General features: G+C 34.4%; 2 protein-coding genes across 2 annotated transcripts; one reads left to right on the top strand and one right to left on the bottom strand.

Moving 5' to 3' along the window:
- The first annotated feature begins 3,835 nt into the window (after positions 1-3,835).
- Positions 3,836-5,144, top strand: LOC116108992 (probable glutathione S-transferase). The gene is made up of 2 exons (XM_031395235.1): positions 3,836-4,249; positions 4,652-5,144. Exons 1-2 carry the CDS (start codon positions 3,932-3,934, stop codon positions 5,012-5,014), a joined length of 681 nt encoding a protein of 226 aa, XP_031251095.1. The 5' UTR covers positions 3,836-3,931; the 3' UTR covers positions 5,015-5,144.
- Positions 5,145-7,655: 2,511 nt separating this feature from the next.
- On the bottom strand, positions 7,656-17,382 carry LOC116108900. The gene is made up of 7 exons (XM_031395145.1): positions 16,132-17,382; positions 13,016-14,387; positions 11,472-11,751; positions 10,503-10,610; positions 10,139-10,417; positions 9,363-9,506; positions 7,656-8,509 (listed from the first exon to the last, which is right to left on the bottom strand). The coding sequence occupies exons 1-7, from the start codon at positions 17,336-17,338 to the stop codon at positions 8,321-8,323; spliced, it is 3,579 nt and encodes a 1,192-aa protein (XP_031251005.1). The 5' UTR covers positions 17,339-17,382; the 3' UTR covers positions 7,656-8,320.
- Positions 17,383-20,390: the final 3,008 nt, after the last annotated feature.

The raw sequence follows: 20,390 nt of genomic DNA, 5'->3' as shown, positions 1-20,390 counted from the left end.
TTCAATCATTGATCACTCATTCTATTTCGCAAATGATTCTTCACAATATTTATTGGTAAAAATGCTCTCTCTACATTAGTAGTGGCAACCGATAAAATCAATGTTAATTTTATCAACAGATAAACTAATGGAAAAACTTCATCCTTCTTAGTTTCAACCATCACTCTTACAAGATCTCCAATCCCATTTAATTCCATAAATTTGACATTATAACGTACATCCAAAATATAAATATCAAATTGAGAATCAAGTGCCATGAGTTCTAAGTCAGAAAAATCTTCTAGATAAAGTTCAACCAGGCGCATCAATTTTTGCTTGTTAAAAGCAACAAAATTTTCATTTGGATATAAGCATGCCAAACAAATAAGTAATTCAGTGTTTACCTTATTGAAACGATTGTTCGACTCTTGAAGCTGCACATCTAGGACACTATAAAATACTTCAATACGGTAATGATGCTTGTTTGTGATACCTTTAGTCTTCCATTGTGATTGCCCTTGAATAAAAATTTTGTCATCCATATTTGGAATATCAATGTCATGTTTGGCACAAAAAGAACAAACTTTTTTAAGTAAGTTCTCCCATCCACTATCCCTCATCAATTGTAAAGCTTGCTTACACGCTTCAACTAAATTCATAGCATTTACAATATTTTGATCTTTTCTTTGTAGTGCTTGAGAAAGTTTATTTGTAAAGCTAAGTAAATCTTGTTGGAGTTGTCGACTACTTCAACATTAATGGGTAACGGAGACGCACTCGGTGAGCGGGTGGGGGTCGCGGGGGCAGCGCCCCCGAGCCCGTAGGCAGTTTTGGGCTTTTCCATGTATAACCGCTGTAGGATTTCTTTTAAGTTATTAATTCCTTTTTGGGTTGAGCTTAGGAATAGGAATCCTTGTAAAACTAGGTTTAATCTCTTAAACCTAGTATATAAACATACTTTTCTCTTGTTATGAGTGTTAAAGCAATTCATTCATTGTAAACGAGAGAGGTAAGACATATTGCAATAATATTGACTCAGCTGGACATAGCCTACATTGGGTGAACCAGGGTAAATCGCGCGTATTATTTTTCTTTGTTTACTGTTTGATTTGTTTTACTATTATATTTTGTTCCTGTTGTTGTCTCTATTTCGTTCAAATCTTTCATCATAAATAGACTAAACACAAAATTAAATGATTGCATCAATTTCAATATATTTCTTGACTGAAATCTTTGCTCAGAGTTTGTCCCATCTTTTGCCACAATTTCAAGAACATTGATAATGGATGAGAACAACAAGATTATGCTCATTAATATACCATAATGCGAGCTCCAACGTGTGTCACCAACATGTTTCAAATTTATCTCTTGATTAAGGCCCTTTCACTTGAAAGTTCACCATTAGAAAGAGTTTCAATAACTTTACTAGCTTGCTTATCTCTAAAAACATCGTAACATTGTGATGAAGCACCAGCAATATTAACTATAATGGCCACAATATTAAAGAGATCATTAACATCATCTTGACTCTTTGCTAAAGCCATAAGAGCCAACTGGAGTTGATGGACAAAACAATGAATATAATAAGCATATCCACTCTCTTTCAAAATCAATGTCTTCAAGTGATTAAATTATCCTTACATATTACTAGCTCCGTCATAACCTTGTCCTTGCAGTCTAGAAAAACTTAACTCATGCCTAGAAAAAAAAATTGTCAAGTGTCATCTTGAGTGAGAGAATTGTAGTACTAGTAACGTGCTCAACACCTACAAAATGCTCCACAACAAGGCCATTCTAGTTAACATAACGCAAGACAATAGCCATTTGTTCATTCGTAGAGATATCACGAGATTTATCAATCAATATAAAGAATCATGAATCTCCTAAATCTCTAATGATAACATTTACAGTTTCACTTGCAACCACACTTACAATATCTTTCCAAATCTTAGGTGATGTTAATTTGGAATTGTCAGGAGCATTCTTGAATGCAACAGCATAGACATCTTCATTATGATTAGCAAGAAATTGTAGAAGCTCAAGAAAATTCTTTTGGTTGTTTGAATCATAGGATTCATCATGACCACGAAATGGGAGTCTTTGCCTTAGAAGATAACAAACACAGTCAACTGTAGCATTTAAATGAGTTCGGTACTCAATTCGTGCTTTAAAAGAGTGTCTATCAAAAAATGTATGAATGTGTTGGTCTTAATACATTAATGATTCACACATTCTTCGAGCTTGGTTATGAGCAGCACTTCTAGCATGAACATTCAATCTTTCTTTCTTTTTCGAATTTGAAAACCCTTGACCCAAAGTGATCACCACCCCCTTTATCACCAACATTTAACCTAAAAAGATAGCAACAAAGACAAAATCTTGCGTCTTTCGCTATACTATATTCCAACCATTGATCAAATTCACCAAACCAAGAAACAACAAATCTTCTTGAAAATCCACCAAAATCTCTAAAAGGAAATTCATGGCCTTTAGGTTGACAATGATCCATTTTCAAATATACTTTTCGGATTTGATCTTGAATATTAGGATCATAACTAAAATTCGGGGATGTAAACCTAGATCCATAGGAAGATCTCGCAAAGCAACATCCACATTTTTTCTTGAATCATCAATATTTTCCTCTTGTTGAGATGATGAGATCATTGTTGACTTCCTTTTGAAATATCTCTCCATACTATTTCCAAACAACAATATATTATTACTTGATTAAAAAAAATGCAACAAATAAATTATATGCTCAATATAAACTAAACTAATATTTATAATAATTTTAAACATTAAAGTTAAATAAATGAACTTAAACTGTAGTAAGAAATTAAGCAAGAACTCAAAATCAATAGTATTTTACAAAAATGCTTGATCTACAAGCCATTAAACGTGTCTGTAAACTGTATGTAAATTCAGCTAATTTGCCCATTTCAATTGTATATCATTGTTTAATCTCATATTCATGATTTGAAGTTACATATAGTTCGAATAGCATAAATTCATTCTAATGTTATAAATCAAAACAACAAAAGAAATTTAATTATAAAAGCTTTAATTTTTTTTTTTTTTTTTTTGCTTCATCATTTTTTTTCCAGTAAAATTAATTTTTCTTTATTGAGAGTTATTGTCTTCTTGATACAAGAACAAGTCAACAACCTATTTCTTGCTCTTGCTTGGCAGCTCAATAAATTAAAATACGCTTAAAAGATAAAAAGTAGTAGCCAGCCAAACACAAAACTACAACAACATGCCAACAACCTCACCATTTATACAGAAAAAAATAATAATATACGTGCTTGAAAAAACATAGAGAAAGTCAATCAAAATTACCCATGAGCACAACACTATAAAGGACATTCTAGAGAACTTAAATGAAATTAATTAAACAAAACTCAATAATTAAATCAAGTTAAAAAAGGAAATCAACAAATATTCTTATTATTAAAAGAGATTATGAAAATAGTGACGATTCTTCAATTGAGTGGTTGGGCATGCTAGGGTGGGGAAGAGAAAAATAGGGATTAGAGAGTTGAAGTAGGCCACCTTAGGCAAGAGAAAAAGTTGGGATTGAGAAAAAAAAAAAAAAATTATTAGAAAAAGTCAAATTTTTTAATTAATTTAGTTTACTATAATTTTGCAATTTAGTTTTGTTATGAGACAAAATTAAAAAAAAAAAAAAAACTATAAAAAAATAAAATAAAACTCAGGTGGGGTCACTTGACCCCACGTGACCCCGTGTGGGTCCGCCCCTTGAATGTTTCTTTCCTTTATCCATTCAATTAACTCATTTTCCATAATTTAATCACATTCTTATGGTGCCCCACTCGAAAATTTCTTCTCGGCCACAGATTGAAACAGCAATAATATCTCTCACCCGGCCATATATATCTTTACTTGGGCAGTGTTAGAACTCAGAAGGCAAGAAACAAAGAGAGAGAAAAGTATGGCAGGAGAGCAAGGAGTGAAGCTACTGGGAGCCTGGTTCAGCCCTTTTGCTCAAAGGGTTGAGTTGGCACTGAAGCTGAAAGGAGTAAAATATGTAGCTGTGGAAGAAGATATTTTCAACAAGAGCCCTCTCCTTCTCAAGTCAAATCCAGTCCACAAGAAAATCCCAGTCCTCCTCCATAATGAAAAATCCATCTGTGAATCACTTGTTATTGTTGAGTACATTGATGAAACCTGGAAACTCAACCCCATTTTGCCTCAGGATCCCAGTGACAAAGCTGTAGCAAGATTCTGGGCTAAGTTTATAGATGAGAAGGTATATCTTTTCTTCTTTTCTTTTTTATTTTTTTTTTTTAAAAGTTGTTTCTCATTACTAATGATTAATGATCGTTTCGGTTGGTGATCCGAAAATAATTTTTAAAAACTTAGATCTATTCAAGAATTTGCTTATATTTAAAACTGTTTTCAAAGTTGAAAATTATAGAAAACTATGAGTAATCGTTTTTTTTTTTTTTTTAAATTTGTTTTCTGGTTTAGTTATAGTTTTAAGATTATATAGTCAAAAAATGTTTTCTTATCGGAGCATAATGTTTTATTATTAGATTTACATAAATTATGTTTTAATTATTAAAAAAAAAATGTCTAAGATCATGTATTAAAACATATAAAACATTCATTTAAATCACTTCAATAATAATTATCGACGATGTTATTTCAGTTGATAGAAGTGATAAGAAAAATCCTATTTTCGGAAGGCGAGCAACAAGAGGAGGCAGTGAAGCAAGCAAAAGAAGCCCTAGAAGTGCTTGAAGAAGAGGTCAAAGGGAAGAAATTATTTGGAGGAGACACAATTGGGTTAATTGACATAACTTTGGGATGGATTAGCCCATGGTTGGGGGTCATTGAAGAAGCTTCAAATGTTCAAATATTTTATTCTGAAAAATTCCCTTGTCTTGCCAAATGGGTGCTCAATTATCTTGAGTACCCTTTTGTCAAAGAGACTATGCCACCAAGAGATCAATTGGTTGACTTCTTCAAGAATTTTAGGCAAACTATACTAGCTTCACAAGCTAGTAAATGAGTTCTATTTTAGATTTTAATCATAAGCTATGTTAATAATGTTATATTTTTGGGGTTTTGAAATAAAGTTTGTATTTTATATCGTAAATGTGATACCGATAAATAAATTGTTACATCAGTTGGGATATTAACTCTGCGTCTAATACTTTTTCTTTTGATTCAAATAAAAAAAAAAATTAAGAAGTTTTAATTTACCATAATAATCATTTATGGCCTTCAAATTGACAAGTTTTGTGAAAGGTACATATAAAATTTTTCATATATAGTTTCTGACTATTTCTAACTTGTTCTTTATGCAATTGAATTTATCTCTCGGAAACATTTGGTCACATTTTTTTATATATACATAATTGTTTCATATTCTTTTTTGGATATTATTTTTAAAAAATTTTCTTAGATGGAAAAAGAGGTTCAATGTTGCTGTGAGAACAGCTGAGGGCTTAGTCTATCTTCACCATGAGTGTTTAGAATGGGTAATTTATTGTGATGTGAAACCTGTAAACATTCTCCTGGACAGTGAATTTGAATCCAAGATTTCAGATTTTGGGCTGGCCAAGTTGTCCCCGAGAGGCAAACAAACTTTAGAAGCCTCCAGGATTAGCGGTACAAAGGGTTACACGGCTCCAAAGTAGGCTATGAATCTTCGTATCACTTCCAAGATTGATGTTTATAGCTACGGAGTGATGATTCTTGAAATGGTGAAAGCAATTTGAGTTTCGAATCTGATGGTAGAGGAAGGTGATGAGGAGCAGGAAGCTAAGTGACAAGAATTAAAAGGAAAGTCTAGCAAAAACCAGGCTGCAAAATTGGTTGAAATTGGGATAATCTTGTGTGAAGAAAGAAACAAGAGACCAGCCCTAGATTCAATAGTCAATTGTAATGCTTCATTGTATTCAAGATTATTCTTTTACTTTCATCAGTGGATATTAAATGTACTTAGATTTACTTTCATCCTTGTGTAACAAGGATAAAATAATGTAGGCCCGGACCCACAGGCTTGGAAAATTTTGTTCCATCCACAACTTTTTTTTATATTTGGGGTTAAACAAAATTATGTAGGGTGGTTTAATAATTTTGAGGGGCCTAAAAAATCTCTTTGCACCCCTAAATTTTGTAAAATATTATTTAACCCTCAATATTTTTGTCAATTTCAAAATTATAGGGGGTTTTAGATTTTTTCAGAGGACTTTTTTAAAAAAATGCAAAGGGGTTTGGGGTCCCAGGCCCGCACCTTGGAGGAGGGCCCGATCTAGGGATCGGTCCCTCCTCTAAGGGCATGGTCCGGGTTTGGGACTAGGCCTCGTAAGAACGGTCCTAGGACCCGTTTTTTGGGGTTGATCCCAAATGCCCAGGTTTACGTTAAGTTTTTTATCCCAATTTTGTATGAGGAACTTAATAAGAGTATTGTCAAAACTAATTGAAGTTGAATCTAGTTAGATTTTAGTTCAATATTGGATTTGATCTAATCAATAATTAGAACCAAACACATGTACTTATAACACTTTCATCGATGGTTATTGCTTGAATAGGAAACTAGAGAATGCTATGAATCTTCGCATGAAAATGATTTCAAAAGGAATTAGACCAACATTTCCTACATATAATAGTTTGTTAACTAGTCTTTTTCTAACAAATACAGTTTGAAGATGCCCAAAAACTATTTGGCAAGATGAAACTTAATAATGTTGCACCGAATTCAAGTACGTATTGTATTTTGATTGATGGGCTATGCAAGAACGATTATGTTCTCGAGGCAGCAAAATTTTTTCGTACTTTAGAGAACTACGAGTTTGAAGTTAATATTGAAATCTTTAGCAGCCTCATTGATGGGTTGTATAAAAATGGAATGATCGAAATTGCTTGGTAGATATTTAGAAAGTTGCATCAAAAAGACCTAATTTCAAACGTTATGACATATTCCATCTTAATCTATGGGTTTTGTAAAGAAGAGAAACTATAAAAAGCATATGATTTGTTATAAGATATGGAAAAAAAAAGGTTATGCTCCTTCAATACTCTATTTGAACCCACCAACTCCTCTTTAAATGGGGGTGAATTCATATATCGAATGATTGAGACTTTAATGATGGAATTAAATTTATAGCTGCTTGCACATGTTCATTAAATGTTAAGACATGTCCATGCCAATTGATACATCAAATAATGTCATCTTATAATAAGGTTTCAACTTTCAACCCCTAGCGAAATTGTTTAATTTGAATTTTGAAGGGCAACTAAACTTTTTCAAATTCTTATTATATTCATTATAAACCCTGCAATATAAATTTTTAATAATTTTTAGGATTTTTTATAATTATAAAAGGGCTTTTTTATGCTTTTCGAAAAGCATAAAAACCTTATGTAAAAACATTACCCATGTGATCATGGCTTAAACCATGATTCAATGATTTGGACGAAGAATAACACCACTAGATCATCGTCAAATCAACTTACAAATCATAATTCAATGGTCGAAAACATCTTGTGATTATGATCCACTCAACCCTTGTATCTAATAGTCCATAACTCTCTCTACCAACGTATCTCAATCTATCTCAAAAATTTTCTGCACAAACTATAATAAGAATGGACGAGGTAAAATCACAAGAAAATTAGAAAGATCCAAAATAGGTTATATAAAAATCTTACATTAGTGTCATATTAGGTTATGCTCTTATGTAATAAACTAAAAATTAACCCAAAGCTCAACGATGTCAACTAAATTTTTAGGTGGAATAATGGCATGATATGCCAAAGGATGTCAAGAGAGCCCAGGTGATACAACAATACCAGAGAAGGCACACAAATGATAGGTTCTCACTGGGCTTGCTGCTCCAAGCTTTTGATATAGAGCAGTAAAAAAATTTGTCAAAAGCCAATCAAAATTGGATAAGCAGCAGCTATTTCACAAGCTATTACTAAATAACCTAAAAGAATTATCACACATCATGTACAACAAGATTCCCCTACCACCACATCAAACAAAGCGCGATGAAGGAATCCCTAAATTACACGGTACGTGCAAAATTACATTCTTGATAATGGCAAATTGAAGAAATACAACTTGTTAATGGTAAGGGGAAGGAAAATCATACATCACCAACATTCAAACACACCTTTCAACCGCTTTGTGTTGGCATGTGTGAAGGGCCGGAAAAAACCGTTGAAGATCACTTTTTAAATAGATGACCGATTTGAGTTAGTAATCAAATGTGGCTCCTTCCCCCTCGAAAAGACAAACACCCAAAACCCCAAAACACTTGAGGGCAGCAGCAAAATGTCTTCACCAAGAGAGTTTTCTGATGGATCAAGCTGATATGGGTTCATAAGGGTATGATAGCCACGGGTGCTTCAGAGCCTCCAATGCAGAAGGGCGCTTCTTAGGATTTACTTCAAGCAAATGAGCTACAAAGTCGATGAAGCCCTGATCTCCCATTGGCAATCGGTGCCGTAAGGATGTCTTTTTCGGTATCAGGTATTCAAGTCTGTTGGTTTCCTGAAGAATTAAAAGAGTATGGCAAGGACCATGTTATTTACACATACAATTTGATAAGACAAGCACTGTAAAAGAATTTCTGTATCAAACAATTGACTAGAATGCAGTCAGACAAATATGACAATAATAATACTTTAACAAACACTCGGTAGGAAAATGCTCCATCAAAGAAAATAAATAATTGGATGACTGAGTTCTATTATCATGCTTCGAGTGAAACTTTTGCTAAACAGGTATCCAGGTGAACAAAAATATCTTGTCCCCTCAAATGCTATCTTAAACTTTTTCCTTCAACATTAAACAGAAAGTGGTAGATGTGCAAGAAGTTGTTGAATGTCTCATTTGCCTCAGGGCACTATACTGTCATAATATTCTGAACAGATTGCTAAAGCAAGTGTTATGGTAAGTAGGGTAATCAGAGTTCAGGACACTCACAGAAGTTAAAAATAGTGAAAAAAGAATGTTATACAAAACATCATAATCAAGACTAATGATGCGGAGATGATACAGGAATATGAAGGTATTGAATCAACACATGGGCAATCAAAAATTAAGGCAGGCAGCTAATCATATGGTGTAAAAAAAAATTCATAAATCTCTTCAAAGCTCAGGTACCTCTGCTAACACATGGCAGGAGGAAGGCAAGCAATAATTCATTATTTAGGCAAACAGATAACTCCAGCATGCCCAGTCAACCAGACACAATCACTTTTAGCACACATTACAAAATCACAAGCTTGCAAAGACATTATGTAGTAAAGACTTGTCTTTTTGGAATGACAAATAAATATTGCGTGTAGATGCATAATAATAGCATATTCATAAAAGTATTCAAAACCAGTGCGGTTGTTACCTGATTCCGTTCATAAAGCATGTGATTTTTACTAAAATATTTGTATGTATCCCGTCCTTTGGCAAGCATGCTTTGTTCAATGGGGCCGATGATTCCAATCACCCGTGCGAGTAACGTTGCAGGGGAATCATTTTGGAAAAGGACCTACATCCAGGAAAGTTTTCACTCATAACCAAATTGCCCTAACTAGTACAACTAATAATAAAAACTCAGGTGAAATAATTACAGATATGCTCATTGTATCATGCATTTCAACTGGCTTGGAAATTACACAGGCAAACAGAAGATATATATACTTCAGATAATCCAAGTCCCTGACTAAAAAATTATTCAAAATAGAAAATGCAAGAATCACATTAGAATTTAATCTGAGTGTAATATCACAATTTATTCCCACGAAACACACATGTGTCTCTGTCAAGGCCATATGAGAAAAAATCAATGCAACAACAACCTAACAAACAAGCATTTCAAGACAAAATTTAGTTCAAGCGAGGCAAATAAATTAGTTTCACAATCAGTATTTCATAAATGAATACCAACTATCAGAAATTATATTCTCAAAAAGAGAAGATAAAAAAATTTAAAAAAAAAAGCCTTAAGGACAAAATTTCCAGCCAGTTACAACACTTCTGACCATGAATCATTGGTATCTCATCAGCACCTTTACCACTATCAAATTGACGCGTAAGAAACTTATCGCATCTTATGATTCATACTTCACACACAATAAAGGAAATAATAATAATTAGTGTCTCTGAAAGGCTTATACTTACATTTCCAGTACAAAGTTCCGCTAATATGCAGCCAAGAGACCATATGTCTATCTTTTTATCATATGGAAGCCCCAGGATAACCTCTGGAGCACGATAGGATCTTGATTGAACATAGGAGCATAGATGATCTGTCTCAAAACAGCTACTCCCAAGATCAATGACCTTCACCTCACATCTACTATAACTTTTCACTAATATATTTTCAGGCTTCAGATCACAATGTATAAGGCCAAGACCATGCAAGAACTGAAGAGCTTCCAAACATTGGATAGTAATCGACTGCAGAGAAGATATTTCAAGAGATTACAAACCATCAGGAAAAATAAATGAAATACTGTGGCAGTGAAAATAGAAACCAACTGACCTGCAACCTCGGCATTGTGAAGTAGACCTCCCCTCCTGACTCTCTATTAAATTTATGAAACTCATACAAGTTTGCCTTCAAAAGTTCACACACTATCAACAAATGCTCCTACAAAATAACAGGAAGTCAGCTAATAATTAATTCAGCATGCACTTCTCACAGAATAATTTATTGCATACATACCACATACCACATCCCACTAAGAGCATCAATAATATTTAACATATTTTGCTCTAAGAACCATTCACCTCCAGCAAATAAGTAAACTAATAGAAACATGCACGCAGTAAGAGAATGACAAGTAGCAGTCAGTTTATAGTTTCAATCAGTTCAGAAATGTTCATATAATAACCATTCTCCAATTCTAAATACAAGAACAAAATGCAATACATTGAAATCAGGATGAGAGAGTGAATGATAATACATTAACCGAACAACGTCCTTTACGACTAGGACAACTGTTAAAGCACTGATGAAAAATTAAATTATCAAACTTGGGAAGAAGTGTAGTGAGATGTATTGTCTTGAAAGTCCGCACTACATGACCACACATATAGGGAGATCAGAATTTGTATTTTTTTTTCTCTTTTTGGATACCCTGAATTTCCTTGACTTTTGGTAAGGGAATGAATTCTAATCTGAGGATTTTTGCAGGACCCTAAATCTTGATAGTCAAGAACAAGCAGGCAGGATATAATATCCCAAGTTGCCAGCTCCAAGGGGAATTGTGCCCATTACCTCTTTCTTGAAACCGAAGGCCTTCACCACTCAAGACAACCCAAGGGGTTGTTGGTATTAGCATGGAACAAATCTCACTCCAATTCTTAGTGATAAGTGAAATGTTAATAGATAAATAGACAAAAAAAAAAAAAACAGTAAAAACAAAATAAAGGCATAAGCACAAGTATATGGACATGGAGAAAGTTAAAAGGAGCATTGACATTACAATCAGAGCATAACTCTACATACTCGATAGTAGAAGTAATCGTATAATCGCAAAAGGTGGTATCTGTCTGCAGGATCATGCTTGTTGACATACTTGAGGAGCTTTATCTCATCAAGGCTCTGATCAAAAAAATCCTTGTTGTTTTTTATGATTTTCACACAAACATCCATGCCTGTATGCAGGTCATGTGCTTGTATAGCTTTGCTAAAAGCAGCAGATCCAAGATACTCCGTAACGTGATAGCGACCAGCTATAACAGAATTTAAAACAACATGAAAGTTCTTGTCCTCCTCAAAGCCAGTTCTGAGAACAAAGACAAGTAGTTCAGGCAAAAAAATCCATTGGAATCAAACGAGCTAATAGCAGCAGTTTACCACATAAAGAGCACAGCTGTCACCACACACAAAGCATGAATGTCTATCTAAAATGTTAAATAAGCGATTCTTTTCACCGGAGTATACATGACAACAGTTGAAGAGATCAAGTATTTTGGTATAGAAGAGAGTCATTTACTTAAGAGTATTAAAGAGAAATAAAAAAAAGGGTAACTAAAACACTTCTAAATCATCCCTTCCTCCTGCAGGAGAGGGTCCTCTCCACCAGCACAGAGCACAACCCTACCTTTTATTCTCAAGAAGCTGCTGAACTATGTTAAAGGATGAAAATTAGACAGGTACATAGACTAAGTATGCACAAAGAAAACAGCAAATCAGAAAAGGGGTAATATCTACACAATACCTTGAAATTTAAAAATAAATAAATAAAAGTTTGCATATCATACTTCCTTAGAAAATTTACAAATCAATTACCTCCAATAGGAAGACATTCTATCACTACTTAAAGAAGATCCTTCTTAAAAGAAAAAGAAAAAAAAAAAAAAAATCTGCCTCTTTATCCTACATTCACCAACCAGAAAACAGATGCAGGTCCCTTTAAGAAAAAAAAAAACTGCTCATGTTTTTGCAAATTAAATATCAAAATATAATTCACCAAAATGGAAAGCTCATGAAGATCCCAGCAAAAACAGAAAAATACGAAGGCAAAAGCACCATCGAATGAACACTTGACAAAAGGTTTAGATGCAACAAGGCAAGTCAATACATGATTAGCTAAGTCAATACATGATTAGCTAACCAAGAAGCTCAAACTCATATCATCCTTTCTCCATTTATAACATCTCTATCCCTGTTTCCATGGTTGACTAGTCAGTGCATGAATCTTGGTGCATGGGAAAGTCTCCGTTAACTGTACAAGGGTACAAGGAGATACACAACCAGCAAGGGCCCACCCAGCAATCATCAGACATGTACAACAATTACGGTAGATTATTATCAGAGATACTTGAGGATGCTGTTGATATGTTAGGAAATTAGAGAAAATAAGAGAGTATTTCAAAGTACATCAATTTAAAACCTACAAAATAATAGTAAAAAGAAAATCATAACTTTTGAGCAACAGCATTTTAAAGTTCAATCTAGATGTAAATCCAGCAACCATGTATGCAAAATCACCAGCAAATAACATGATCAAGGAATTGACAAGTAAAATGTATTTGTAAGAGACATGCCTGTTTTTCCTATGCACAATCTTGAGATTAAAAGTCTCAAATTCCTCCTCCTGAGCCTTTATTTGCCTCACTTGCTCTTGGACAGCAGCTGCCTCTTCATCTTCAAGTGACACTCCCGGATCTTCTTCCCTTAGAGCACTAATTTTTTCATCCTCTTCTCTCTTGACATGCTCTCGTTCACTATAACCATAGTTTGAAAGAGTTGAGGGAGAAGAATTTTCTGATCTTACAGCACTTGCATTATTTTCATCCCTAGAACTTTTAACAGTTGAAGAATCACTGCTTTTCTGCCTCCATGTTGTAAGCATGTCATCAGGCCCCATCAATGCATTCAACCGTTCATCAGTTTCATCACTAATAACAGGATCACAGTTGTTTGACCATAATGATTTACTAGAGCTGGCCTGCACCGACTGCCCATCTCTTAGTGGGGGAGGAAACGAAAATCCCACATCAGTAAGATTTTTCACCTTTGCGCATGTTCCTTTATCATTCATAACCACATATTTACTGGAATCCTGTTTACTGATTTTCTTTTTATCCCTGCTTGCTCTGTCAATATATTTCTTGTCAGATTCATGATGAGACAGTCTGGAGCCACCAATTCCAACATCACGATCACGATCACGAAAATACTCCAGATCCCCTTCACTACTACCTCCAAGCAAGCTTTCCCGTACTTCACTGCCCATTTCAGCTGCATCGCTGTTGATTCCCACACCAATTGACCGAACAGAACCATGCTGATCATCATCCATGCATATATCATCTAACCGCGGTCTAACACACTCATTTAGAACTTTCCCATCTCCTAACATGATGAGTTCATTTGTCTGAGTAACAAATCCCTGCCAGACTGGTTCTGAGCGCATCAAATTCAACTCTTCTTCATCCATCAACTGTCCATCATATTGATCTATTAAATCATTATCAGTCCTCTCATACATTTCAGTCACTGTCAACCCAATCGGATCATCTGAAGCCGTGACCGGTTCAACATTTTTAGATTGAAAATACTGTTCACCAGAAAAGTATGAATCTTCCTCAGCAAACGATTGATCATCGTCCTCATCTTTTGTCGGACCTCTATCTTGTGGATCTGGAACACTCCCATGTCCTGTTCCCTTTTCATTGTCACTGGGGTAATCAATTTCATGAGCCAGAAACCATGCCTCATCCTCAATAGGTTGTCTCATGTATCCAACATCATCATCATCATCATATTCGTCTGAGTCCCAATACTCGTGTGGATAGTCAACAGATTCACTCAAACCATCACCAATAGTAGCAAAACCAGAAACCAAATCTGATGTATCCTCCGCAATCCCCTGGCTTACAGACAACCAACTGCCTCCTCCAGTCCTCTTTCCACCTATATCACCAAAAAATTAAAAGTTATTTCACAGATGACCGCAGAACAAAAATTAAAGGTAGAGAATATCCTAATGCAGGATCCTGAAAGCTGATGAAAACTATTCACACAGATCTAATAATCTGGAGAAAACAAGTGAGCATGCTTCTGCTTAAACATGTCCCGTATAAACCTAAGAGGGAATAACTAGTGACCACTAAGCATCTTTATTATTGTTTATAATATAATAACTAAAAAATCATATATTTAATGGCTGTAATATGCTATCAAGTATTATTTGCTATGTAGTATGTAAGTGCATAACAGATGCAATTAAGAAGTTCCCATTTATTTAATGGATGTCACAATTTATTGAAAATAAAACGTTGAACGTAAATATAACAGATGAAGCAATGTCCTCTCACAGGATAAGAAACAAAGAAAATTGTCCAGGGAATCCCCTTAACGAGTATACTAAGCATGGGGATTCCCTGAACAATTTTCTTTGTTTCTTATCCTGTGAAAGGACATTGCTTCATCTGCCATGGGTGTGTATGTGTGTGTATTACAACAATAAAGTTAGCGGGGATCAAAGGCTAAGCATGTAATGCAATAAGTTTAATGTGATCAGATATCAAAAATAATAATAACCTCCCCAAGAGGTGTTTCATTTAGATGTTCAATGTGAATGAATAAATAAATAAAAAGAACTTAGATACAAACACCGTAAAAATAAACACTACCATGAAATTCATAGATGCAATTATTATAGCTTCATATAAAAAATAATTAGTTTACTACCAGAAGCACTAAAGTAAATGATATTAAGTAGGTCACTTTTAAAGGATATTTTGCAAGGGGAAGGTGATGAGACAGAAGCTGATTTGGAGGTGATTAAGAATTAATCGGACTAGAGCTGAAATAAAGAACTTAGGTATTAGGGGCTCATTTAATGATCAATGAAAAAGAAGAACACAGCAAAAACTTTGAACGGTGAAAGGTAGCTGGAGGAAGAAAAAAAATAAGAGCATGCCATTAGTGAGAGAGCACTAGGCATCATATAACTCGAATTTTCATTGAGTAAAAGAATTAAAGATCAGTTTAATCCTCATATATAAAAATCAATCTCAGAAGAATGTAAACCTTGAATTCAATAGATAGCACAAGGATGCCACAATAAAAACTAATTCTCAAGATTGAAATTTCGCAGGAAACAACTAAAAGAGAGAAAAAAAAACTCCTTTGGCTGCATAAAAGAACAATATTAAAGGTTTTGTTTTTGTTATTTTTTGATACTTTTTCTAGGTGGCATGTGACTGAAGCAGATGTTTGAAGGTTTTTGGAGCATTTTGTTTCAAGCAAGGTTTAGCCTATGCTTCCATTCTCTCTCTCTCTTTTTGGTCATTCACAAGAGAACCCGCAATATATCATCTTTTGAAACCCTAAGCTTTACCACCTAAACTAGATGGTGTCTTCCAATGTCAACGACGACTTATACAGCAACAAATTAGATAACTGAGCTCTATGCAAAGAAAAGACTTTCAATATAACATATATTTCTCTTTTCAGAAATCAAAAATTAAGCCATAAATATAACTTTCCCAGCCAAAATAAACACCAGATCAGAAATCTGGTAAGTGATAACAGGTTCAATCAAGTAAATGCAAAGGTGCTCTAGATAATCTACCAATAAGGACACAGTAAAAAGAGCAATATTCGTAGAGAACCTAGGCAAATTTGTCCAATCTTTTATCATATGACAAACCTGCAGAGTTGATTTCTTGTCCAATAGGAACATCCAGAAATGACCCTATAAGTAAGGTACTATCAGCACTAATGAGCTTTGCACCTGGTCCATCGCGGTCAAATTTTTCATCCCAATTAACATTCAATGGCTTGTCCTCTGACTTCAGTTTAACCGGTGGCAGCCTAGGGAACTCTTCCCTGGGATTATCAGAAGCTAGAGGAAAACCTATACTGCTTATATTCTTCTGCTCAGAATTCCCCTGAGATTTCCCATAGTATAAAGCTCTTCCAACCTCATCCACCTGCTGCTTAATTGCAGCTCGCACATCAACTGTATCTGTTTTCTTCTTACCTTCCTTTTTGTCAGAAGCAGCAATGATGTCATAACTGGTAGACACATCCCCCTTAGAGAATGGAAAAACAGTCTTGACAGAACAGTCTTTCCACAGATCTGAAGATGAATTTGTCGATTCCTCATTTCTTGACCACGGGTTGTTCCCAAAGCTTTCTTTAGAGTATGTAACACCAGTCTTAAGTTGATGTGATTCACTTGTATGAAAACTTTCATACTTGGATTCTACATTGGCACTAGTACTTTCAACCCATGAAGTCCTCTTTTCACCAGGAAAGAGAATCTCTTCTACTGAATCTAAATCCCGAGGTTTCAAATTGACTTTACCAGAATCAGGAACTTCATTTGTAGGGTATCTTGACTGTTCAGAAATCTGAAGCTCCGGGAAGTTGTTGGTACTACTGCCACCATCTTTTCGGTGAGGATCGGAAGGTCCATTGCTAGAACTATAATTATTCCAAGAGTACAAATCCAGCACAGTGTCCTCTGAACCTTTGGAAAAAGTGAAGCTCTTTTCATTAGTCCCAATAGCCTCATTAAGCTTATTATGTTCCCCACTAGAAGCAGCATTTCTCCATTTGCTTTCAGAACCATTTCTACCAGTCCCACACTCAATTTCTTTCACAATGAGTTCCTTAGAAATTTCACCACTATTTTGTGAACTTGAACCTTGATTCTCACTTGCCGGTTTGCTCCCATTTTTCTCTGCCAACACCTCAGTTGAGTCCTTCTCTTCAAAGTTAAGTCTCTCAAGGAAGCCATTCAAATCAGGGTGGTTACTGAGCTCACTGCGCAAAGCTGCCTCAGCTCTTGTAAAGCGATTTCTCCTCAAAAACTCCAGAATCACATCAACCGAGCCTGTGTCCGCCATCATGAACCACTACCACTGTAAAAGCAGGTACTAGAATGAAGAATGCACCAAACCTGAAACAACCCACAAAGAGAACAATTATTGATAAATCAAAATCTCGTTATGTTGTTTCCTAATGCTGTATCCTTTCCTAAAGAGTTTCTAAAACAATATTTCATGTTGTTCTGGCTTCCGCAAACTAGAAACTGATCCAACTAGGCTGATAAACAGAAACTGAAAGCTTTACCAGGGGTGCATTTGTATCAAAATAAATATAACGAGTAAATAAATTCTCCCACAATTTTTTATCCTCAACAGAGACAACCCTCGTAATCTTTCCCAAACCCAACTCAAAACGCCAACACACAACAAAGCCAACTCAAACCTTAACCAACCACGATATCACCACCCAAATTACCTAAACTTTCATTTAATGAGGCTTTCATGTCTCCAAATAACCTCAAAATACAAATATCAAAACAATAAATCATTCCCATTTCGCACATTTTCTCGCCAAAAACAAAAACCCTAAAACAAAAATTCCTCAAAGCCCCACAAATCAAATCCCCTCGATGCAAAGATCCATAGTTGTCCAAGCAAAACCCTAGCCTTTCAAACCCTAACACTCCCGAACCCTAAGATTCAAACCCATTTCCACAAATCAAAAATCAAAAAAATCAAAAATCGCAACCCGATTCAAAATCACAAAAGGGAATAAAACCAAGGTGAATCACGCGTCGAAATAAATATACTCACAGATCGAAAGGAAATAAGAGTGTTTGTGGATTCCATTCACAAAATGGCGAGTAACATGAAAATAAACTAGAATAAGATTTTCAGAAAAAAAAAAAAAAATTTAATTTTTTGTATTATTTTTTTAAGGTGTATTTTTTTGAACTTTGAGTTTTGAAAATAATTTTGCACTTTTGGCCGAACTCTCTCTCTCTCTCTCTCTCCCTGGTCAGGTCAGGCCTGCAATGGAACCAAAACAAAATCAAAACGGCTTTTACAAATCAATTCTTAGTAATAATAAATTAATAATAATAATACAATAATTTTGGTCTCACTATAATACTCACTAGTACCCCTCCTGTGCTTTGGTTATCTTTTACTTTTCTTATTTCACATACGGACGATCGTGATGAACGAGAAAATAAACATGAATAATATGATTATCGCAGTTTTCACATCCTAAATGACGTGTCATCTTCATATAATTTCAAACCATTGAATTATGCACTTGAATAATTTAAATTACATCTAATAAGGTATTTTTAAAGTGTATTAATTATGCAATTGTATTGAATTGAATCTTAACCGTTGAATTTCTTTGATCAAATGGCTTAAAATTGTTTTATAATTTTTGTAAAAAAGTATTGTTGCTGGTGTATGTGTAAAAGATTTAATAAATCGTATAATGACGTAATTACTTAATTTATTTGGTTATGTTCACTGTATGGGTTAAGGGTAGAAAACGATGTTTGAATGTTTTGTCATTTATAGGGTTTTAGTCTCGTGATTAGTGAATAGTCTGTTTAGTTTAGTCGCGTGATCCAAGGGTCACTATCGTTTTGACTCAATCAAACATGATGCTTTCATCAATTTAAATGTGTGGTTAGTGGTTACCGGTAACTAGAATTGAATTTTGGGCCCTGGTGGGCCTGCTAAAAGGTGAAATTGAAATAAAATACGAAGTCCATGTCGCATATTCCACATATTGTGCCATTCCATTCTTTAAACAATACTAGTTTCCTTTGAATTAGTTAAATTAAAGACACAAAAATATATTTTTTTAAACCAAAGTGCAATTACCGAATGGGCCCTTCCCACTTTCACTCTTTTTTACATTCTCTATCATGTCAAGAAAATGAAATCAGTAGACGTTGGAAAATTGTTCACTAAAAACAAAATTTGAGTGTCAAATTTCTATCAAGTTAAGCACGGATTTACGATTACACAAATGGAGCTATCAGTGTAGTCATTTCATTGTTATGTCAAACATTTGAATCTAAGTGTCCCGTAATATGTTACTAGAGTGTTTGACCTAAAATTTCATGTTTTGGTCTCATTATATTTGGTTGACCAACTTTGACTGCTTTTTTTTTTTTTTTTTTTTTTTTTTTTTTTTTTTTTTTTTTTCAACTAGGAGAACTAGGAGAATAATTGCATTGATCTAGTTGAATCCGGCTTTATATTTGTAGGCCCTTTGAGCCTAACACAATAGGCTTTAAGGATACTATTGTCAAGCTAAAGTAGAGGCACAAATTAGCTCCATCCTAATCCAATTTGTTTTATTGTATCAAAAAAATATATTGAAATTAAACCAATTACAAATTATAAATAAACCCAAGTTATTCGAAAAGTATTAATTTATTTCTAAAATAGAAAACAAAAAAACATATTATAAAAGTAAATGATAAACACCCTAATAAGGGGTTTTTTTTTCACATTTGATGAAGCTTTTAGATTTATTGAAGTTAAAAGAATTCTCAAGGCTTGTAATGCTCACCATAAACAGTAGTAATACATTTAACCCCTTGAATCTAACGGACGTTATTAACAGTATAGGGAGAACATTTACGTTAATATCTATATTCATCGAAAGCATAGGTGGCAATAAGCTGCTATTGCCTCCCTCGGCCATGTCTTTGTCATGCACCACAACCATCGATATTTTTTTTCGATTTCAAAGCCTTTATTTGACGATATATCTTTTTCTATTAAAACTCATATGTTGTCGTCCGTGACGCTACAAGACTAGAGAATTTTATGAGTTGGTATGTCCATGAATTTGAAGTTGGGTGAATTGTTAGTTTTGGTTTTGTTATTGATGTACTGACTGGGTTTATTTGGGTTTGTTGGTGAAGAAGAGATCAAGGGATTTTGATTTTATATAGATTCTGGGTGTATTTGTAATGGTGATTTTATTTATTTATTAATTTTTGAACAAATGTGCAATTTACAGTGCCTTCGTTAGTGTCTTGTGATGTCAAGGGTATTTTCGTCTTTACATACAGAATACCGTTTGACATAACAGATTCCATTAACGTCTGTAACTTGTAGGGATCTTGCCTGG

This window comes from Pistacia vera, unplaced genomic scaffold (genome assembly GCF_008641045.1).
Source record: "Pistacia vera cultivar Batoury unplaced genomic scaffold, PisVer_v2 Contig570, whole genome shotgun sequence".
NCBI classification, from domain to species: Eukaryota; Viridiplantae; Streptophyta; class Magnoliopsida; order Sapindales; family Anacardiaceae; genus Pistacia; species Pistacia vera.
The sequence above is the reverse complement of the archived record's forward strand: the minus strand, read 5'-3'. Positions and strand labels throughout refer to the sequence as shown.